This window comes from Podospora pseudopauciseta, chromosome 1 (assembly GCF_035222475.1).
Source record: "Podospora pseudopauciseta strain CBS 411.78 chromosome 1, whole genome shotgun sequence".
Classification (NCBI taxonomy): domain Eukaryota; kingdom Fungi; phylum Ascomycota; class Sordariomycetes; order Sordariales; family Podosporaceae; genus Podospora; species Podospora pseudopauciseta.
The window spans coordinates 7,775,172-7,796,963 of record NC_085892.1 but is presented as its reverse complement, the minus strand read 5'-3'; the positions used below and the strand labels follow the sequence as shown (position 1 = coordinate 7,796,963).

At 54.6% G+C, this 21,792-nt stretch overlaps 7 protein-coding genes across 7 annotated transcripts; 5 read left to right on the top strand and 2 right to left on the bottom strand.

Annotated features, from left to right (window-relative positions):
• Positions 1 to 189: 189 nt before the first annotated feature.
• On the top strand, positions 190 to 3,661 carry IMH1 (Golgin imh1; the record flags this gene model as incomplete). The annotated part of the gene is made up of 2 exons (XM_062908719.1): positions 190 to 3,545; positions 3,610 to 3,661. The coding sequence occupies 2 exons, from the start codon at positions 190 to 192 to the stop codon at positions 3,659 to 3,661; spliced, it is 3,408 nt and encodes a 1,135-aa protein (XP_062771842.1).
• A 2,568-nt stretch (positions 3,662 to 6,229) lies between these two features.
• QC763_121290 (uncharacterized protein) lies at positions 6,230 to 7,956 on the top strand (the record flags this gene model as incomplete). The annotated part of the gene is made up of 4 exons (XM_062908718.1): positions 6,230 to 6,450; positions 6,507 to 6,573; positions 6,628 to 7,627; positions 7,823 to 7,956. 4 exons carry the CDS (start codon positions 6,230 to 6,232, stop codon positions 7,954 to 7,956), a joined length of 1,422 nt encoding a protein of 473 aa, XP_062771841.1.
• Positions 7,957 to 8,645: 689 nt separating this feature from the next.
• Positions 8,646 to 9,896, top strand: QC763_121280 (uncharacterized protein; the record flags this gene model as incomplete). Its single annotated transcript, XM_062908717.1, has 1 exon — positions 8,646 to 9,896. One exon carries the CDS (start codon positions 8,646 to 8,648, stop codon positions 9,894 to 9,896), a length of 1,251 nt encoding a protein of 416 aa, XP_062771840.1.
• Positions 9,897 to 10,812: 916 nt separating this feature from the next.
• Positions 10,813 to 12,727, bottom strand: QC763_121270 (uncharacterized protein; the record flags this gene model as incomplete). The annotated part of the gene is made up of 2 exons (XM_062908716.1): positions 10,813 to 11,542; positions 11,607 to 12,727. 2 exons carry the CDS (start codon positions 12,725 to 12,727, stop codon positions 10,813 to 10,815), a joined length of 1,851 nt encoding a protein of 616 aa, XP_062771839.1.
• A 544-nt stretch (positions 12,728 to 13,271) lies between these two features.
• MgSsk1 (Two-component response regulator SSK1p) lies at positions 13,272 to 16,266 on the top strand (the record flags this gene model as incomplete). Its single annotated transcript, XM_062908715.1, has 4 exons — positions 13,272 to 15,111; positions 15,169 to 15,303; positions 15,340 to 16,025; positions 16,087 to 16,266. 4 exons carry the CDS (start codon positions 13,272 to 13,274, stop codon positions 16,264 to 16,266), a joined length of 2,841 nt encoding a protein of 946 aa, XP_062771838.1.
• Positions 16,267 to 16,523: 257 nt separating this feature from the next.
• Positions 16,524 to 18,111, top strand: QC763_121250 (uncharacterized protein). The gene is made up of 2 exons (XM_062908714.1): positions 16,524 to 17,218; positions 17,457 to 18,111. Exons 1-2 carry the CDS (start codon positions 16,706 to 16,708, stop codon positions 17,991 to 17,993), a joined length of 1,050 nt encoding a protein of 349 aa, XP_062771837.1. The 5' UTR covers positions 16,524 to 16,705; the 3' UTR covers positions 17,994 to 18,111.
• A 53-nt stretch (positions 18,112 to 18,164) lies between these two features.
• Positions 18,165 to 20,118, bottom strand: QC763_121230 (uncharacterized protein). The gene is made up of 3 exons (XM_062908713.1): positions 19,519 to 20,118; positions 19,019 to 19,166; positions 18,165 to 18,649 (listed from the first exon to the last, which is right to left on the bottom strand). Exons 1-3 carry the CDS (start codon positions 19,873 to 19,875, stop codon positions 18,258 to 18,260), a joined length of 897 nt encoding a protein of 298 aa, XP_062771836.1. The 5' UTR covers positions 19,876 to 20,118; the 3' UTR covers positions 18,165 to 18,257.
• Positions 20,119 to 21,792: the final 1,674 nt, after the last annotated feature.

The window sequence follows — 21,792 nt, the reverse complement described above, 5'->3', positions numbered from 1 at the left end:
CTGTGCAGCTACAGGACAACTTGACACCTTGCGCTCCCTTTCGTGTCTCCGCGGAGACAATTCTGCTGTGTTATCCTTTTTTTTTTTTTTTTGGTGGCTGGTTTCTCCAGTCTTAACTCAATATGTTCCAGGTCAGTTGCATCATCCGCTCAAGGCAACTAACTCCTCCTTCAACGGCCAAACCTGACAATGGAGCACCTGCAGAGACTGAAAGGAGCAATTGACCGGACCATCGCAGAGGAACAAGCTCGACAACGTGCCTCTCTGGAGGCGCAACCGCAGGCTTCGGGGAGCGCTCCTGCGCGGAGATCGCGCTCATCTAGTGGTGCGGGTACCCATTCTCCAGCTCGACGACCGCGCCCAGCAGCGAAGCAGGGCCAGGATTCCGCCAGTCGAGAAGGGGGGGCCGCAAATCCCGATCCTGCCGTATTCGAGGCTGCCTTTACAATCGACGACACCGACGATACCGCAACGCCCTCGAGAGCCGCGACCCCAATGTCGACGGATCCAGAAAAGGCAAAGGAACTGGGCGTGATTCCCGAAAAGGGGGGCGAGGCTGCTTCGTCAAGAGCCATGTCTGAGAAGAGTGGGCAAAACGCAGACGCATCCTCGATCTCAGAGAAAAGGTCGATGGAGTCCTCAACTGTGACTCTCGTCGCTTCCGAACTGCCGGCCGAGGTCCGCGCCAAGTTGAGGAAGCTCGAAAGGCTTGAAAAGGCCTACCCGGAATTGCTACGGTCCTACCGAATTGCGCATGGCAAAGTAATGCTGATCGAGCCCTTTGAGAAGACTTTGAAGGAAAACACCCCCTTGACTTCGATTGCCGAGCCTCAAGCTCTCGTAGAGTACCTGAATCAGGTGAACCTCAAGAGCGACATGGTGATGGAAGAGCTAAAGCGTGTTACTACCGAGAAGGATTCGCACAAAAAGAAGGCAGATGAGGCCGAGAAGCAATTGGCAGCTCTCAATGATGAACTTTCTAAAAAAATCACCGAGAACGACAAGGAGGTTTTTGCACTCAAGGAGGAGATTGCCGCACTGAAGATCAACAAATCAACAAGCCCACCTGCTGAGAAGGAGAAGGGTTCCGAGACGGTCAAGGCTGGAGAGGCGTCCCAAGAAGGCGGCCAGGGCGAATCATTGTTCTCTTATGACACTGAGATCCCACAACTACAAGCAGAGGTGGAAAAGAAGACAGAACAGATTGAGAAGCTCGAAACTGAGGTTCGCACTTTGAAGGAAGAGCTGTCCGAGGCCAAGGAGCACAGTGCCGGTCTGGTGGAGAGTCTTGAGACGGCTATGCAGGAACTTGGCGAAGCCAAGGATGCTGCCGCTTTGAAGAACTCATTTGAAGCACAACTCACTGCTAGGAATACCGAGATCACAACCTTGACAGAGCGCGCCAGTACCGCCAGGGCCACGATCAAAGACCTCGAGAGGCAGGTGGAACAGGGCAAGCAGGCCATCAAGGAGAAGGAAGCGAAGCTTTCTTCCGCCTCGAACCGCAACAAGGACCTGGAGGAGGAGATGAAAACAATCACGGAAGCAAAGGAGAATCTCGATACCAAGATCCAGGAACTGAATTCTGAAATCCAGACACTGAAGAAGGCCAAGGCTCAGGATGAAGCCAAGATAGAAGAGTTGGACAAAAAGCTGAAGACTGCAGTGTCGGTTCCTATCCCAGCGCCTGTCCCTGCTGTTGCTGCTTCAGCCAGCACTCCGGCCCAACCTGCACAGGGTGGTGGCAGGAAGAAGAACAACAAGAAAAAGAAGAAGGGCGGTGCCGGCGGCGGCGCGGCTGCTGCTGCTGCTGAACCCGCCCCCAGCGAAGCATCAGTTACTGAACAGCCCCCCTCTTCGCCACTGCTAGGGCCCTCCGCTGACGAGCTGCAAACCGAATTGACGCGCCTCCAAGAAGAGTTGGCCGAGAAGGACCAGCGAATCGAAAGACTATCGAAGCAGAGGAAGACGGAGGAAGATCTCCGTGAAGAAATTGAGAATCTCCAAGAGAACCTGATGACCATTGGCCACGACCATGTTGAGGCCAAGCAAAGGCTCAAGGAGCTCGAGGCTGAGAAGAGGGAGCTCAAGGAACGCATTGCGGAACTTGAGAAGGAGGTCGAGACCGCGGCCGCTGGTGCTCAGGTCAACACCAAGCTTCAGGGCGAACACGAGTCGTTGAAGCAAGAGTTTGACGACCTGAAGATGAAGTCATCGACCTTGCAATCCGATTTGGCTGCCGCCCAGCAGCTTGCACAGACCAGATACAAGGACCTCACTGATCTTCGGGAGATGCTTCAGAAGGCTCAGCCGGAGCTTAAGAACCTCAGGCAGGAGTCTGCCCTGCTCAAGACAACCAAGGAGGAACTGGCAGCCAAGACGACTGAGCTGCGCAACCTTGAGAAGCGCGAGAGGGATCTCAAGACTGAGCTGGCCCGCGCCCAGCGTCTTGCGACCGATCGAGAGGCTGAGATCAAGACTCTGCACGAGAAGGTGGCCCAAGAGACAAATGCTAGGCTGAAGGTGGAGGACGAACGTCGTGTTACCGGCCGCGACCTCCGTCGTTCAGAAGCTGAAAAGATCGAAATCTCGGCCAGGGAAGAGAAAGCATCCAGGGAACTGCAGCGCGTGCAAGAGGAGGCATCCAAGCTCCGCCCACGCGTCGGACAGCTTGAGGACGAACTCGACAGGTTAAGAAAGGAGCAAGCTACTCTCCGGGAAGAAGTCAAGGCAAAGACCAATCAGTACTCCAGCGCTCAAAGCCTCATCGGAAGCATGCGTGATGAGACTGCGGAACTACGCCTGCAGCTCAAGGAGAGCCAGTCTCAGGTCGAGAACCTGGAAGAGGAACTGACCGATACACGGAAGATGTTGGATGAACGCACTCGCGACACTGACACGATGCGGAAGCTCCTCGCCGGGGCTGACGAGCGTACTGAGAGCAGGTTACATGAGATGCGCACCAAGATGGAGGCCGCCATCGAGGAGAGAGATCGACTCGAAGATGAGTCGTCCTCCCTTGCTCGTCGCAAATCGCGGGAGACGGAGGAGCTCAAGCAAAAGGTGCGCGACCTGGAGCGGGAAGTGAAGGAACTTGCCAGCGAGAAAGACAGCCTCGAACGCGAGGAGCGCGAGTGGCGCCGTAGGAGGCAGGAGCTCGAGGCTATCGAGGAGAGGGCCGAGACGGAAGTGAGTGAGATGCGCACTACCGTCTCCAACCTCCGCTCCACTTTGGATGCATCGGAGCTGCAGGTGCGGGAGCACGAGAGGAAAGCGACGGAGTTGCGTCGGGCGCTGGATGATTACCGGTTAAGGTATGACAAGTTGAACAAGGAGGTCAAGACACTGCAGGCCAAGTTGTCGTCGGCTGCTGCGAACCCCAGTAGGACCTCGCAGGAATCGACTCGTTCCGGCAGCGTCAATGGAGCGGGTACCCCCGACGCCATGTACCTGAAGACGATTATGTTGCAGTTTTTGGAGCAGAAGGATAATAGGCTGAGGGCGCAGTTGGTACCTGTTCTTGGAAAGCTGCTCAAGTTTGACAAGTGAGTCTATTCTCGATTTTTGTATAAGATGCCGATCGTTGTTGCTAACCGTTGGTCGCCGTAGGTCTGATGAGCAGAAGTGGCTCGCTGCTATCCAGCATATGAACAGCAGGTAGCCGCACTACGCACCTTTCTTTTCTCTTTGTACTTGTAGGTATACACAGTTGGTTATCTCGCCGGTCACACGCAACAGAGAGCGGGAGATGCCGAAAGGAATTGTAGGATAATGGAAAGGCCATGAGATCCATGGCTCGTTATGTGTCACATGGCCATATTTTTCACACACCAACATGTATCTGGCCCTTCCTGCCCCTGCCGGATACCGCGGCAGGCAGATTCTGCGCCATACTGCCTGTTGGTTTGCCGAACAAACCTGCTGACCATTATTTGCATGTACGAAAGTGGAGAATAGGGGATAGCTTACACGCAGCTGAGGAAGGACAACAGGACGGGTCCAGTTCTTCAACTGTTAGGGGGCGCCATCAAGTCAACGAGCAACAAGATGGAGGTATTGGGCAAATACGCCGTGCAGCAAAGCCGCATCCGCCGCATTGCTTGCCGGTTCATATTGTTTGTCGGTCTCAACATGCCTCATCAATATCTGGATGGGTGAGTAATGACATTATGCAACCTTCCGCGTCAACCGCGGAGCTTCTCAGGGAGGATCCGATGGTTAGCTTAATGATGGTAGGCCTAGCTGGGTAGTCAAAGGGACCAATGGATCATGACGAAGTAGATGAATGAGCGACAAATCCGAACCAGAACGGAACCAAAGACTGATCCTCCTCGGGTTTCAACGGCTCAGAGCTCTCATGATGGAACGCCACACCGAACCGCTGAAAGTTCAAGTTATGTACTATCAGTAACCTACTTTTACCATGCAGAGACTGACGAGGATGGCCTGCAGGATCGATGTGATCACCATGAGTGCTTGGTGAGACCCATGCGGAAAACTACGAGGTATTTCATCCGGAAGTTTAGATTCTCGTAATGGCGAGCAGCTCACGCAGTACCTGTTTGGAACAAGAAACTTCTTGCGGAAGCTGGAAGCTCACGGCAACCTGCTGTCCCGCCATTGGTCTCCATCGGGGGCAGGGGCAGACCTCCCCGAACCTTATCCCCAATGGTCCTACCAGGGACCAAGCTTGAAAGGGGGTTGTATTCTCGTGGACAGCAGCTACCCTTCGTCGTATGCTACCCTTTCAACCCGTCTGCAACGTCGTTGTGCTCGATGGATTGCTTCCCGGGCCACAAAACAGGGTCAGCGATCATCCAGCCTCACTACACCATCTTCCGTCCGAGCCGTCGAGATGCCGATCCATCAGGCCATATTGCGTTCCTCAGGGCCCGTTCTCTCAAACGACGGAGTCATTCAGGTGGTATGGCCTGCAACTGCCATGTCGGGAGCGGCAGTTGATCCGTGTCCTACTTGCCCAACTACTGCAGCCCGTGGAGGCATCGAGAGGAGGCGAGAGCCAACAGTGGGCTAACAATTCCATTCAGATCTCAGCTCGCCCTTGTTTGTCAACAACTCCTTACCAGCTAGGTATACAAGCGCACGAATCAGCGGCCCATAAACCACCAAACAGCCCTTTCTCGGGCAAGTACGGAGGTTTGTTGAAGCTATCTTGACCTGGCTGCAACTCGACCAGGCTCGTAGAGTCATGGTCTTGGATAATCCCAAGCAAAGAAGGGCACAACGGAACATGCCACGGGCCGGAGCCGGACGGGAACTAACGGCAATCTGCTGGGCAAGGGAAGAGAAAAAGAAACCGTCCTGTTTACAGCTAGCTCTATGCGGCACTCGGCGCTGATCTGTTCCTTCCCTTTCCAGCAAGTCCCACACGGGTTCCCGCCGTGTCTCCATCACGGCATCTGTCACGATCCCTCGACCCCACGTTGCACGACTGACCAGGCAGCCCAGTGAGATCTAGGAGGGGAGATGCTGGCCACGAGGAGCAAGGGTTCGAACACGGCAACAGAAGGCGGCAAACATGACGCTAGTGGACGGATAACTACACGAGACTTCGGGATCTTTTGATGCCGACCCGGCAGTCTGGAAACGCTAGGCCCGTGACCAACATCCATCCGTCTTTGTTCCCGCGGCCAGGCCCTGCTTTCTGTTACATCTTTGGTCTAACAATGTTGCTTCTTTGGGTGCTCGCCTGACCGGAAGAAAACCAAGCCAACAGTTTTGTGGGTGCATGGTCCAGCTAAGAGTCGCAGAGTGCATTTACTCTGCATGCTCTGTCCTCTGTCAGCTGCAGGCGTGGAAGCCTTCCGTTGTTCCGCGCGGGTTATGGAGGGGCGGAAGCCTCTGTCATTGCTTGGCCGACCGGCCAGTCCGCTGCTACATTCACCAATTATAGTATCGCGCTCATTGCTAGCCACATATGGGGTAGCCACCCTTGCCAGCGCGTTGACAAGAGCCTCACCTGGATTCACAAGGAAGGCGTGCGGAGCGAGAACATTGGTCTGGCTCGGTGTTTATGAGCGGCAAACTATTCATCTGAGGGCCGGTTAACGCCGCAGACCACCAGCTGTCTGAACAGGCAAAGGCCGAACGAGAGACAGACTCTTCGGGCATGCTATATCTAGAGCAGTCAGCAAGCTTCCAAGACCAATCTTTTGCTCCTCGCTGCCTCTGGACTTTTTAGCTTGCTTGAACCTGGAACATCAGGAACATGGCCTTCCAACAATTTCCAACATGGCCAGAAACCGCGGCGGATTCCGAAGACCCCTACAGATATCAGGTTGGATTTGGAAACCACCATTCCACAGAAGCAATACCGGGTGCCCTTCCTCCACACGGTACCAACCTCCCCCAGAAAAGCAGATATGGACTCTACGCTGAGCTTCTGAACGGCACCTCTTTCATGTCAACAAAAAGCACAGCTGCCAACGTGTACGTGGGCCCTCGACAACCTTTGCCGTTTCGTGCCTTGACATTCTTATTTACAGATGGATGTACCGTGGAAAGCCAGCAGCAGCCCGTCACCCGCCATCACAGGTGGAAGAGATTCTCCATGTTTGTTGTAGAGGCCTCACAACGCTTCAGTTACCAGGCTGACCAAGTCGATAGCTGGAGTCATGCTTTCTACCCACGAACTCGAATGTCGCCTTCACGCCGCTTCCATATACGTGGGGTCCTCTAAAAAGCAATGAATCGTCGAACTCGGCCACGAACCGCAGGGTCACCTTTGTTCAAGGCTTGAGAACTATGGGGGGCCATGGTGACGCCACGCTCAAAGAGGGTCTGGCAGTTCATCAGTACGAGTTCAACATGAATATGGAGCGTGAGGCCTTTGTTAACCACGACGGCGAGCTTCTGGTTGTACCACAACAAGGGACACTGAATGTCAAGACCGAGCTGGGCAGCCTCTTGGTCAAGCCCGGCTCCATTGTGGTCCTGCCTGCAGGAATTCGATTTTCGGTCGAAATCTTCCGTCCAGCCGGGGATCAGTGGTCAGAAATCAAAGCCTCCGGCTACGCGTTGGAGGTTTTTGGGACTCGATACGCATTACCCGATCTGGGTGTGTTGGGCGCAAACGGCCTGGCGCATGATCGAGACTTTGAATATCCAGTCGCACGGTTTGACCTCGACCCGGACGAGGACACCAGTTCATTTTGTGTCACCGTCAAGTTGGCCGGAAGACTGTTCTCTTACACACAGCCACACACGCCGTTTGACGTGGTGGCATGGCATGGGAAATATGCGCCATATCGGTACGACTTGTCACGATTTTGTCATTTGACGGCGAACACCGATCAACTAGATCCAACCTCGTATTGTGTCCTGACTGCTCCAAGCAAGTGGCCGGCTGCAAGCTTGGTGGACTTTTGCGTCTTTGGGGACAAGTGGGCAGTCTCTAGGAACACGCTCCGAATACCCTACTATCACCGCAACATCGCTACGGAACTATGCGGTGTCATTCATGGCCAGTACAAAGGCAGTGTCAGGCCACTGGAGGCCGGCGGTTTGAGCTTCGAACAGAGCTACATGCCTCATGGGGAGACCTATGAAGCATATACACAAGCTAGTGAGGCCGCCAACGACCCCACGAAGCTCGAAGGGTCTCTGTGTAAGTGTGGCTGCCTATCCGGAGCTCCCGGATCACCGGCGGCATTGGCTGACTAGTGCCGTTGTTAGTTTTCATGCTCAACGTCTCGTCACATCTCGCCTTGACAAGATGGGCTATGGAGCAGCACCCTGACATTCGACGTGAGTGGTCAATCCGTGACAGCCAGTTCAGCTGCTGACATAATAAATCACCAAGTTGAACGGCCTGGCATTTGGGCTTCCGTGCAGAACCACTTTGTCCATCACCTCAAACACGCAGATGTATCATGGTCGGATGCCACCGACCAGCACATCCCGACTCCGCCCAAGAGCCCGAATGGCCGTGTTTAATCGAGCACGAGTCAAGTGGGGAGTCTCATTCAGGGTCCTTGCCGCTCTTGGAAGCCATGCAAGAAGGGTTTCGGGAGTTGGCGTGTCAAAATGCATCTGGACGGTTTGTAGCTGCTGATCCTTGACAGCACAGCCTCAGAGATATTGAACTTGGGGATGGAACCGAAAACTTGGTATAAACTTGGCGCTCCATTGCTGGCCAGCTGCCCGCAGATTTCAATTGTACAAGCCTCCAAGCCCCCCGCCAACAACAGCACAACACCGGCGGCCTCGGAATTCTGTTTTGCAGATCTCGCACTTTGCATGTTTTTACAGCACCTCATTCAACGACTATCAGCCACTAGCGGATACATTCCATACATGATTTCAGCCTTTGGAAAAGCCCAACGTCCCAAATGATGCATGGTGAAGTCATGGCGTGGTCTTTTTGCTGTTTCTGCTGGCACCAGACACCCACAGTTCCCACCCCAGTGAACTAAAAGCAAGGTTACACAAGATCTCACTGGCATAAAGCGCCACAATCTCGGCCCGCATTTGTTTTCCTGATCACTGCTGCACCTTCTTAATCAGAGCAGACCATCCTTTGTTTTTTTGCCTTGTTTTTGTCTGTCACCCCTTCTCCCTCAACACCACCTGCATTGTACATTCGCTTTTCCTGTCTGTACACCTCCCACACATACCTTACAGAAATGTCAGACTCACCCGCCGCCCCACCACCACCACCACCAGCACCACCGCCGCCATTCCGGGCCACAGTGGAGGAGTCCCTCAGCGTCCCCTCCTTTGGCAACGGCAGCGGCAGCGGCAGCGGAGGCGACAACGCCAGCATCACAAGCAGCACGCGCCGACGATGGGACGATCCCCCCGACGAGGAGCCGGGCCAGATGCCCTCTGAAACCATGACCAGCATGGTCTTTGTCAAGATCATGACGGCGCACCACGCCAATAACTTTGTGGGAAGCAAGACGGCGGCCGTGCAAGGCGAGGTGTCGGACTTGGCTTTCGGTCCGGGCGACATGCACGTTGCTGCTCTGGTGCCGAAGCAGAGCAACATCAAGAGCTTCGACCCTGACGAGTCGAGTGCCTTGGCGGTGTGGGCGGTCAGAGAGGACGGCGGGGGGAGGACGCACACGAATTTGTTTGGGCTCAAGGTTCACAAGGGGTTCTGTTTCCGGCCTGGGAGGGCGGCGGCGGGGGAGCTGGTGGTGGTCTGTCCTTTGTATGTCAAGGTTAAGGGGTTGGATGGGTTTGATGCCCGGCAGCCGTTGGTGGAGGTGTATGATGTGGGGAAGAGGGTTAGGTGGAGCAGGAATGAGGTGCCGGTGAGGGCGCCGGTGGTGATGAGTGAGGATGGGGGGTTGGTGGCTGGGGTGTCGAGTAAGGACTCGAGCCGGGTGGTGGTTTGTGGGTTGGAGAAACTGAGGTTGTTGAAGGTGAGGACGATGATTATCAAGCACACGGAGGAGGTGACGGGGATGGGGTTCTTGCCCGAAAGTGGGGGGTTGGTGACGGCGGGGAGGGACGGGTATGTGAGGGTTACGGATCTACATAGCGGGAAGACGCTGAAGAGGATTGAGATTGGGGCGAGGGCGGCGTGTGATATTTTGCAAGTGTCTGGGGATGGGAAGGTGGTGGTGACGGTTTGGGGGAGAGATGTGGTGCTGTGGTATCTGGAGACAGGGAGGGTGCATAATTACAATTTGAATGTGGTCAGGCAAACAGAGGGGTGGCCTTTGGCCGTGTCGAAGGACTGCCAGTACCTGGCGTGCCGGACAGAAGACGGATTCGACGTGAGCGATGCGGCCAGTGGCGCCTTCAGGGGAGACTTTGCGACTCGAGCATCCGTCATCACCGCGGCTGCTTTTTCAAACGACTGCACAAAGATTGCAGTGGGAGATTTCGACGGGTATGTGAATGTTTTTGACATGATTACGGCTTGATGGGTGTTTCATGGGTTTGGATGTTTTGTTGTGAGGATTCGGACAAATGATACCACTAGATACCAATAATTTGAACTTTTTCATGTTTTCAGAGACGACTTTGGGTTCCAGCTGTCTCCGTGTAGGTCAATCATGTACTGGAAACTTGCAAAAAGTGTCAGACTGACATTGCAAAACCAGTGTCTGCAAGATTCTAGTTATCTTCAAGGCATTGTTGAAGCAGTTTCATTCCCTGTGTTCAAGACAAATTTCGGTGTCAAGTTCGGTTGATTTCAAAAACCTTGATGGCGAGACATTTTATTGCTGTCTGGCAAACCAACTTTAATTCTGTCTTCAGTTCTGTCTTCAATCGCGCTTTTGGATTCTCAAACCCGCCGACTTTTACCCAACACTTTTTGAAACCCTTCCAACCATGTCGGGTCCTCAAACTTGACGAAACAGGGTTTGCTCCAGCACCCTTATGTACACCTATCGACGTTGGCCACAGCTAAGTACCTCCACGGCCAATTCAACCATTGTTGACAGCAAAATGTTCCGGCGGCAATGCCAGGTTCAAACACAGCGAGCGCCCTTCTTCCTCTTGAGGTACAATTGAAGAAAGAACGAAGACCACTTGATCGGGAGTGATGAAGCTGTTAGGATAAGGTAGTTTGAGAGACGGAATACTCGGTGAGAATTCCTCGACAAGATTGCGAATAAAGGGTGAGGTACCACTGGCGGCGTGTCGAGGACACACCTGACCCCCTGAATTGCCTCACACGTGTTCACTGCCGGCACATAGACGTGCTTCAAGTTTTTTTTTTTTTTTTTTCTTCAAGCCCATTGATTAAACCCATAGAATTCATATCAACAACTCATCCAAAAATAGCTTCCACACATTGCCCTCTAGTACAAAAAGTACCCTCGCTCAACCCGACTATATCTGCCACGCAACACCCGGTTGTGGCCTCGGCAACGGCCCAGTCATATGCAAGGATGTCGCCGTAACCTTCCTAGCAGCTTCAATCATCGTTTTGAGCCCTGTAAGTTGGTCGGTCGCCTCCTTTGCCTCCTTCGCAGCCTCCTCCGCTTCCTCTCCGGCCTTCTGTGCCAGATCTGTAGCCTCCCTCAGCTCCTTCATGAGCTGATTCAGCGCTTGTTTCTCCCGCCGAGAAGAGATCCGTTTTTCTTCGTTACCAACGTCACTTTCCCTACGGGGTCTCTTCCGGCTGGGGAGGTTCAACGGCGGTACCCCAATCCCGGGCGTGTTCGCTATCTCCTCCACTTTCTTAATAACGCGTTCACTGACGGGCGTGCCAAGGTTGACACTATGTTGAACCCTTCCGACAAACTCAATCATTTCTACAGTGTTGGCTAGTGGTATGAGGGGTGGTTCAATCTCTTTGAGCAGCTCTTCGGCCGGTCTCTCCCCGTTGGCCAGCTGCAGTTCAACAAGTTTCGTGTGCGGTGTGCGGACCCACTTGGGAAGGGGGTCATGTTGGAAAGCCTTGTCTTCCGGGTCGCGGAGCCAGTAGCTAGCTAGGTCGTTGGGCTTTGGTGGTTCCCCGGGTCGGGGAGCGAACTCCCTCGTGATGTTAGGCATCTCTGCTTCGCGCAGTGGGGATGGACGCCAGATATCAGGTAAACCTTTCCTCTGTTGTGTGAGGCTGTGTGCCATTGATTTTGTTGTGAGCATCGATTGCAGCCGGTGTCTTGAAAGTGCAAACTCACAAATTAAAACACACCTCAGCAGGGTGCGAAGCCCCGAAATCGTCACCGAGCCTGACCCTGGGGTCAACATCCCATCTGTCCCCTGACTTCATCATTTTGGGGTCAAACTGCTCAATCTCTTCTGGCGTTCGGACGACATGTGCATGAATTGCGCGGACGAGAGCATACACGTCCTTGAGGAGGACATCCGCGGGAAGCTTGTTGTTGTAGGGCGTTATGCTCCCAAGCTCTGTGATCTTGGGCTTATCCTTCTGTGGATCGATTATGATGTTTTCGTAACTGATCCGGTTGTGCCAAACATGGAGATTTTGATTTAAAAAGCTAACCGCACGGATGAGCTGCTGGAGGTGGGCGAGCTTGAAGAGGCCGCTGACGTTATCCTTTAACGATTTTCCTGAGCAGTATTCGGTGAGGAACCCGACAACAACCTTACCCGTGTCATCCATCACGGGGTGCTTGTAAAGATCAAAGAGTTGGCGGGTTGATGGGGAGCTGAACAACTTGTGGAGCACAAAATGCTCGAGCATGTTGTTGAAGTCATCGCGAGGCAGTGCAGCATATTTGAAAAAGGCCCTCTCGCTTTCTGGCTTGTTCTTGTCCCGGAAAGAGACCAGGTCGAGATTGGGGCCCTTCCTCTCGAGTTCAAGCAGCTCCGAAGTCTTGTATCTCTTTGCCTGTTCATCCAAGAAACTCGTCGCTCTCAGTGTTGGGTAGAGGCAGTAATGCCGGATCCCCAGCTCGCGTTTTATCAACCGCCTATATTGACCCACCGTGTGCTCGTCAACGAGGTTATTGACATACGGTACCGACTCTTGCCAGTCGACCAAGAGAATGTCTTGTGCGGGTGTGGGTGGGAGTTCGTCAGTCCAGTTCACGAGCCACTTGTCGACAAGTTCCTTCCACATCGCTTCGTAAGTAGCCGGATTCCAGTCCTGGTTCCAGGGTTTGATGTCAGGCCGGGCCGGGCGATCCACCGCCAGCCACATCCCTTGACGTCGGTCATAGTCAGCAAAGTAGAAGACAAATTTGTCGAAGATGAGGGCCGTTTCTTTTGTCTTGTCTGCCTCGAGTCTGCGGGGCGGGCAGATGAGAGCAAACCGAAGGTTGTCAGGTATTGCCATGTTGAAAACTTTGGAACCGCAGATCGAGATAGGCCAACGATTGGAGACGTCAAGAATGCCATGCCTCTCGAGGTGCTCTTGTGTCGCCACCTCATTTTTGAGGGACATTGTTGTCTTTGTTCAGCTGTTGGCTTCATCCTCCTTTGTCTTGGGCTCTGAAGGTATCCCAAAACAGCGCATGGTGATCAGCTGTCTCATCGGGGTCACACAGGCTCTAGCAGGCAGAGGGCTACTGTGTGTGTATCCAAAACAAGCGTAATAATATGCAGTAGCATTCCCTTTCTCGTGGTGGTTGAACGGTCGGGTTTGTGATTGGCCAGCGGCAACGTTTTCGTTGGAGTTCGGCTGCAGTCGATCTGGATTTCCAGAGGGGATCGGTCGCTGCCAAGACTTCTGTTATCGAATTTGACAGTTGAACCGCGAACGCACTGGCAGCTCTACCCCCCGTGTGCTCTCCACGCCCCCCTGTCCCGCGTGTGGTGGTGCCCGCAGCGTCCAACCCCAGGCCAGCAAGCTCGGAGCTCTCTCTCTTGTTGAGCGAAACATGCAGCACGAGCATGAGCAGCATCAAATACCATATTACCTTACCCTTGCCAAATGTTTCCCCCGTGTCTCCCCTGCCAGACTGAGCATCGTGCCAAACACCACAAACAAAAAGCCCCGACGAGGCAGAACCACACCGCTGCTGCACCGGCACCTCCACCAGAGGCATAGGACAACTCGGCGCAGCACGACAGTGTCTCGGGCACGGTTTCTGGGCTCTATGGGGGACCTCAGGGCCAAACTACGCGCCAAGTTCCCACGACGACACTCGGGCGTCCCATCGCTCGTCTCGGACCAGAGCACCAAAAGCAACAAGAGCAACAGCAGCAACAAGAGCGAGAGCCGCCCCGAGTCGGAATGCACGGCCAAGGGCTTTGAACAGCCTCCCGCTTCCCCCGCTGCGGCGGCTGCTGACTACGGCCACGAGGACAGCAGCCACGGGGGAAGCGGGCTACAAACCGGCGTGTCCGTGCCAGCAGCCGGCATCGAGGAAACACAAGCGAGAGACAAACAGGTCCTGAGACACGGCGAACCAGGAAAACAAGAGACAGAAGAAGACACAAAAACATCCACCGACGTCAGCGATGCTCGTGCTGTTGTTGATGCTACTGTCGCTGCTGCTTCTCCAGCGGCTTCTCCAGCGAGCTCTCCACTGCACGCCGCCAGAACCAGAAGAGCCGCGGGCAGTGGGTTCACAGGCGGGAACACGGCTAAGAATTCCACTAACGATTCCTCCCCACGGACCATCCAAGCGATGCCTATCCTGCTGACCCCTGCCGCCACCCTGGATTCTCTTGCCGACACCGACCACACTCACGACGTCAGCGACAGCGACCGACGCATTTCGACCGCCAGTCGACTCTCGGCCCTTTCCAGCATCAACGAGAGCACCGCCGACGACGAGAGCAGGCCTACCTCGGCGTACTACACCACCTCCAAACCCACCACCTCCGACCCGATTGACCCGGCGACAGCCACATCACAACAAACAAGCGAGTTGGCGAATTCGGCTTCGCAAGCGCAGCGACAACCCGCTGTCAGGTCAGCGCCCTCGCAGGGACGACAAAGCTCGCTGCCAAGCCGCCAGGACACACTCATACGCACGCTTCTAAGCACAACTCATGCCGATGACCTCGACCTCGCCGCCGCTAGCGAACAATTGTTGCCATTCGGTGCAACCATGGTGACGCGCAAGATTTGGGTGAGGCGGCCGGGAGGGTCAGCCACCATGGTGACGATCAAAGAGGACGACTTGGTGGACGACGTGCGAGACATGATCTTGAGAAAGTATGCCAACTCACTAGGTCGCCAGTTCGATGCTCCCGATTTGGCTCTGAGGATCATCCCGCGGGAACCCCAACGGCAGGAACGCAATTTGGGACCTGAAGAACACATGGCACGCACTCTGGATGCGTACTTTCCTGGTGGGCAGTCAGTTGACGAGGCCCTCGTCATTGACGTCCCGATCCCCCCACGTCGGACGCCGAGAGCCTCCCCTCGTACAGGACCCCCACACGCACAGCATTTGACATCCGCCTTCTTTGACGACCACCGACCGGCAGAATCCGGCACAGACTACTTCGGCCCCGGAGCTGTTGGGCAGGTTCCAGTTACCGCAGCCGCTCCAGTCACGAACGGGACCATACACGCGCATTCCATGTCGGTGGTTAATACGGGACAGGTGCCTCCCATTCCCTCTCCCGGAGGCACTTGGTCTAGGACGTACAAAGAGAGGCCAGACCGGCCACGACTAGGGAGACAGCACACTTCGTCGCCAACAATTCTCAATGTTATCGGCGCCGGCGGCCACGCTGCCGCCATCGCTGCTGCCGCACCCCACGGTACGCTACCACATGCCAAAATTCCACGTACTAGGACTCATTCCAATGCTTCTTCAGACCAATCGGGTGGCGGAACCCTCCCTCTCACCACCGCAACGGCACCAGTTCCTCCACCGCTGCCCACGCCACCTGCCCCCGCAGCGACAACTCCAGTCCCTCTAGTACCAGCACCAGCACCAGCACCAGCACCAGCACCAGCATCCGCACCAGCAACAACACCAGCACCAGCACCAGCACCAGCACCAGCACCAGCACCAGCATCAGCATCAGCACCAGCAGCCACACCACCACCCAGGGCAGCGTCTCCCAGAATTTCGGCCGTCGCCCGGCCGAAAAAGAAGAAGGCTACCGACACGCCTTCTCTGCCGGCTGGAATCATGCTCAATGACGGGGTGCCACCCATCAACGTTCTGATTGTCGAAGACAACATTATCAATCTTCGGCTGCTCGAAGCGTTTGTGAAGCGGCTCAAGGTGCGGTGGCAGACCGCTATGGACGGTCGTGAGGCCGTGACCAAGTGGAGAAAAGGTGGCTTTCATCTTGTGCTCATGGATATTCAGCTCCCCATCATGAGCGGCCTGGAGGCCACGAGGGAGATTCGGCGTTTGGAGAGGGTCAACTCGATCGGTGCTTTCTCATCCATGCCCACCGGGACCGTCAGTAGAAAGAACGCCGGCAATAGAAACGATGAGAAAACCAAAGCCGAGGAGGCCACGACAGCCTCGGAGAAGGAACCCGAAACGAACGGAACGACGAAGCCCAATGAAAAGGCAGAGGGAAATGCAGAGGAGGATATCCTTCCTAATAGGGCCATGTTCAAGAGTCCGGTGATTATCGTGGCTTTGACGGCCAGTTCGTTGCAGAGTGATCGGCACGAAGCTTTGGCGGCTGGTTGCAACGATTTCCTAACAAAGGTGAGTAATCGGACTTTGGTAACCTTGAAAGATCCTGGAATTGCTGACTGAACAATTCCAGCCCGTCAGCTATGTGTGGCTTCAAAACAAGCTGAAGGAGTGGGGGTGTATGATCAGTCTGATCGACTTTGACGGCTGGAGAAAGTGGAAGAATTCAGCGGCCAACTCGGAGAATGAGGCAGCCAAGAGGTGGGCTAAAAAGAAGGAAAAGCCGGAGGAGAAGGCGGTTACGAAGGGTTAGGTTCCAAAGAGGTTATAATGACAATGAGGGTATCGAAGCCGACCATCGTACACCACAATGATCAACAGGGCACTGGCCTAATATGGGATATTTACAGGTGGCGGGAATAATACCAATATGATACCACAGCGCAGGAGATATAACAAATCAGAACTTGAGAGTTTTATTTTGCGTCATTATGCGTTTCGGGACCAAGTCGTTCAGGAGGTCAACCTCGGAAAGTTGGTCTGCTCCGACCCTAACCCGGGTAAGTGCTAGTCGGAACGGATGGTCCTAGCTCCCTTCCTGAGAGCCCAGGTGGGCCCGCATCACTGGGCTCCGAGAGCCGAGAAAAAATCGCAATTGCAATCTCGAGCTCAAACCACCTCCCGCCTCCCACCACCTCGGGCGCCACCGCAACTTTTTCTTTTTTTCTTTTTCCCCTTTTCTTCCTTTCGCCATGCCGCCTCGGATACGAAGCAGCAACTGTCCTCCCCAGCAGTTGCTGCTCAACTACCTCGACGCCCCCCTCCCATCCTCCCTCCTCCCCGTCCACAGGCCAGCGGCGGTCGCTTCGTCGTCAACCCCCTCACCATGTCGTCCCCAACAACAGTCGGCGGCGGCCCCACAACGATGCTTTTCCACATCACAGCCCCGTGAGATGACCAAGCCCCAACGCGAGTTCAGGCAATTCCTCAAACACGCGGGCAAGCAGTTGGAGAAGCACGTGGGCAATGGGCCCATGTATCTGAGCTCGGTCAAGTCGATGGGCGCCGCCGATGTTCCGTTTCCGAGCAACAAGATGTTCAGAAGTGAGCCGGTGCTGTCGAGCAGGGCGAGACAGATTATCTGGGAGGCGGTGATGCTCAAGGGGATGCCGCTCAAGGCTGTGTCGGCGCAGTACCAGGTTGACGTGAGGAGAGTAGCGGCCGTGGTCAGGCTGATGGAGATTGAGAAGAGGATGGAGAAAGAGGTATGTTCTTTTATTTCTCCTGTTAACAGACCAGGAGGGAGGGAGAGTATTGTTTTTTTTTTTTTTTTTTTTTTACACCATGATGATTCTACAAAAAAATATTCGATTAGTCTTGAAGACAAAACCGTGGTTAAAAACTTTTGTTAATCCTGAAGAGAAAAAAAAAAAAAAAAAAATGCCCTCCCCCTCATACCTCCCCGCTTCCCCAACCCATGAATCGCCCACTAACACTGGTCAGAACGCCCCCATGGCCATCCCCTACGCCCTCGCCGTAGAAAAAATGCTCCCCCTCTCCAACCTCACCGGCGATGAACAACCATTCGAGCCCATCAACGACGTCCACGTCCACTCCTTCACCATGCAGCAGCTCTTCGTCCCCGTCTCCGAGTCCCGCGAGTTCACCCGCAAGGACGCCGCCAAGGCCTTTGGCGACCACATCCTGCCCCCCGACCACAAGATGCGCATCCCCGAGCTCGTCAAGATGGAGAGGGACATCCTCAACGACGTGCCACAGGCCCAGGCCGAGAAGGACTTTTTGGCCAGGACCCGCGAGAGCGAGAGACAGTTTGCCGAAAAGGAAAAATACGTGGCGGCCAAGAGGGACGCCAGGAAGAGCAAGGTCGACACCGAGAGGTTCGAGTTCCGGATTGAAAAAATCAACTCGGAGGCTGTTGGCAAGAAGGGCCGGGCGAGGGGAGCCGTTGGTTGGAGGTATGGTGTCCCGTTCAATGATCGGCAGAGGGGTCTGTACAAGATTCCTACTAGCGTTGGTTAAATCTTTGTTTTGGAAGCTGTAAGAGACAGAGAGAGCAAGCAAGACAGCAAGCCACTTGTACATTATTTTGAGCTTCAGGGGTGGAAAAGGAACGACAGGCATCCTGATATCATGTTATAGAGATGCAGATTGAGGAATCCAACCCCCGTGCACACACAAAAAAAAAAAAAAAAAAAAAAAACACCCTCCAGTCTATTGTGTTGTCTTGATCTGTCATCTCTACTGTCTACCTAGAACTTTGCGCCTATCCAGGATTGAAATGTCTCAAAGATGAGCAATCTGGGCAGAAACCAACTCATCATTCCCTTCCCACGGCACCGTTTCCTCTCCCTCCGCCAGGTTGACGACCAAGTTCTTCTTGATCTTGTCCAGGGTCTCCTGGCTCAGCCCCATATGTTGGAGCAAATACTCTTCCACGCTTCCATACTTCTGTCTGATATACCTTAGGGTGGCCAGCATGTACTCTTTCCGCGCTCCAATCTGAACCTCGGCCGCGGCTCTGTTGCCCTCGTGGGGCGCCCCCGGTGCGGTGAGTCTTTCCACTATGGGCTCCTTGAGGCGGGCGAGCCCCAATTCGGTGAGGGAGTACTCGTGGGCGATCACGTTGTCGGAAACGCCGCAGAGAGCAAGGACGAGGGCGACGATTACGCCGGTTCCTGGGAGGGTGTTAGTGGATGCGGGCGGGTAGGCTCAGGTGAATTAGGGGTTCGAGGTGGGTAGAAGAGGGGACGCAAGGCTGCTGAAAGAGTAAACATGCGGTGGCGGGGTGAGGTACGAAGGCTGAGGGCAACTGCCCCCAAACGCAAGGAGGAAAGAATGGGGGGCATGAGGCTAGGATGAGAAGGCGTGACATGACACACCAAGAAAAGCAAAAGGACAGAGCTGGCGCTCGTCATCAGCCGCGGGGGTTGAATATCAACAGCACGACGGGCAACGGCATGCTGCGGCATCAAAATGAAACAGCCTCTAGAGGGCCAAGTGGTAGGGTGTGTGGGCCTTGGTGCCACATGGAAAGATGGACTTACTGTCTTTCCCGGCGCTGCAGTGGATCAGTATCGGTGTTGGAGGGTTTGGGTCTGAGGCGAGGTGTTCAAGAATAGTCTGGAAGGGCCGGTAAGCGTTGTCTGGGCTGATGGCCCCAGACAAAATTGAGGCATAAGCCCTCACAAAACCCTGCGCGCGCCCACTCAGATGTTAGTCAGTCTGATTTTCCAGAAAGAGCCGCTCGCGTGGCACACCACATCGAGATCGCTGCTGGTGTGCCACACAGCATGCGCGACGGGGAATAAAGTGACGCTGAGGGCGCTCTCAGGGTAGGACTTCCAACGGCTTCGCATGGCTGCACGTCTAGATGTCCACTCTGTGCCCCCTGGTTGCCCGCCATGGCGGTTAGCTAGCCTTAATTGCGTTACATAACTGTCTAAGGTTGCCCAGCTCGTGCCTGGATCGCCGGTAATGGGAGAGAGGGGGGGGTGAAAGGCCCTTCATTGGCAGTGAAGTGGGCAGCATCGTAATATTGACTGACCTCAGTACCGACACTGTAGTTTCGGAGCCGAAGCGCAAGAGCCTCAGGGCTGTAGTCCTTGTCAAGGAACACAGGCGTGGGTACCCTGCGGGCGCCCTCCCATTCCCTAGGCTGCTCCCTCCCCTTGGCCAGCTCAACCAGAGAACGGAGGTCGAAAATATGTGTGATTCCCAAGCGTTGGAGGATAGCCACCCCTTCTTCGTCGAGGTGCGTTGGGTCAGCGGCCCTGAAGAGGATTCCCCTGCGGACAGCCTTGCCGTTCTGGCTCTCGACTGGGTAACCGCCGGCGTCTCGAAGATTCTCAATCCCAGGGGCGTGGATGAATGGTGGGGTGGGTAAGGTCAGATTGGTGGCCATCTTTGTTTCCTGTCTCTCGTTCGATCACTTTAGGTAACCCGGGAGGAGCCGTGGTTTCCAGGGTGGGCGAGTGTATTGGTCCGGCCGACAATCTGGGCTGCTCGTGGTAGAGGTGACACAAGGCCAGGTGATACGCAGGCCACTCTGTGTATTGGTCGATCTAGTTTGGGCGGTGCAATGTGGAATCATGACAGCCACATATGAGGCAGGAGGTTGGTTGCCTTACTGTAAGGTAAGATGTTGGTTTGTCACCCCCCGCGTTGGTCCAAGAAGGTATAAGCCGAGGTGGTTGGAGGATGGTACTTTCTAACACTAACAGGTAAAGCAGTCATGTGCCGCAGATTCTGTTAGGGGTCCGGCCGACTGGGTTCTAGGACCCCCACCCATACTGCTGCTCAGCTCGAAATGATACCCGCAGTAGGTCGCGCTCCTCACAGAGCCTTGCCATCCAAACCGACGGCGATCGGTCAATTACTTCTCTTCTTTTCTGACTGAGAAACCGGGCCGCGAACCGTTTGTGCCAACCATGCGGGCGGAAAACGTCATGTCTCGAGTGTTTGTTTTGCTGCCCTAGCACCCGCCACAAGCCCCTTTTCTGACAGATTCTGATGCTGGAGCTGGAGGGCAGTCAGTCACATCCCACCTCCTTGAATTGACCAATCACGAATGCCTTGAAGAGCCTCAAAAGATCGACCCATCACCATCACACCTCATGTCGAAAGCCGTACTCTCTGGTTCCTGTGCCCGGCATCCGATGCCGGATCTCATACATTGCGCGCCCTTTTTCATGGTATTGCGGGGGTGCCGCACATGGTCGCGGAGGATGGCCCCAGATGTGCCACGTGAAAGCATTCTTTCCACTTACACTCGAGAATTGTCATTCAGACTGAGAAGAAGCCGGACCGGCAAGCTCTTTGCTGCCTTTTGGTTCCGCCTGAACAATGGCCCATCCCCGAGTTCCTTTTCCCGGAAGATTGCGATGGACGCCTTAGGAGGACGCCGAAACGTGTTGGAAGCCTTGCCGCCGGCGTCTAGAGAGCCTTTTCTCATGTTCAGTCAACCTTCAATCCCAAAGAGCGGTCTGTGTAAGGCAACCGGCCCATCCCGTGGAAGCCTGAAAACCAACAACCCTCCCCATGCCGGATCTGAAACTTCCACGGTGGCCGCTGTGTGTACCCTCCTTCCTGATCCGGCAAGAAAAGAGCCCTCGCATTCAGCCTCTTCTGTCCATAAGGACCACGACTGGTGAACAGCCCAACTACCGCTTTCCGGCATGGTGCCACGGCAAAGCCCGAGGTGAAAATAAGTTGTGCCAAGAGATATAAGGCGTAGCTTTCTTCCTTCTCTGGTGGTGGCCCGGACGTCGACCGCCCAGTCGTCATCCCGCTGCTTCTCGGTCACAAAATGATTGAGCCCCTTGCCCCATTCCCAACACTTTTGTCTCTTCTTGCCTCACTGTTGGGATCAGACACCACAACGCCCCTTTTCTCTTTGGTAGATGGTGCGAGTCTCAATCATGCGGGACCACACGCTTCGCCACCGCAATGTAAGTCATCCCTCCTGCCATTTTCTCCCATCCCGACAGCCTCACCGGCAACAATTACCGCAAAATTCACCAATCCCTCTGCCATTCAACTTCGCTATGCTGTGTGTCCACAAATTTCCCGTCTCCATCCAGCCATCAGTTGATAAGCCTGTGGCCAGGGCAAGCTTCGTGGTTGTCGCCTGCAAAGTATGGAAACCATCATCATCATCATCATCATCATCATCATCATCATCATCATCATCATCATCATCATCATCATCATCAATCACAACCATGATTCAATGGTTCGAAGCGGGAAGGTTTCAAGCAAAAATAATGGCAAATTCAAGACTAGAGCCTGCGCTAAGTGACAAGGGTGACAAGCCGACAGA

Excerpts from the sequence above, each read along its gene's own strand:
- QC763_121230 (XM_062908713.1), bottom strand. The coding sequence starts at position 19,875 with ATGGCCACCAATCTGACCTTACCCACCCCACCATTCATCCACGCCCCT. Across the intron at positions 19,167-19,518 it reads ACTACAGTGTCGGTACTGAG|GGTTTTGTGAGGGCTTATGC; the intron begins GTCAGTCAATAT and ends GGGCGCGCGCAG. Across the intron at positions 18,650-19,018 it reads CTGCAGCGCCGGGAAAGACA|GAACCGGCGTAATCGTCGCC; the intron begins GTAAGTCCATCT and ends ACACCCTCCCAG.
- QC763_121250 (XM_062908714.1), top strand. The coding sequence starts at position 16,706 with ATGCCGCCTCGGATACGAAGCAGCAACTGTCCTCCCCAGCAGTTGCTG. Across the intron at positions 17,219-17,456 it reads AGAAGAGGATGGAGAAAGAG|AACGCCCCCATGGCCATCCC; the intron begins GTATGTTCTTTT and ends AACACTGGTCAG.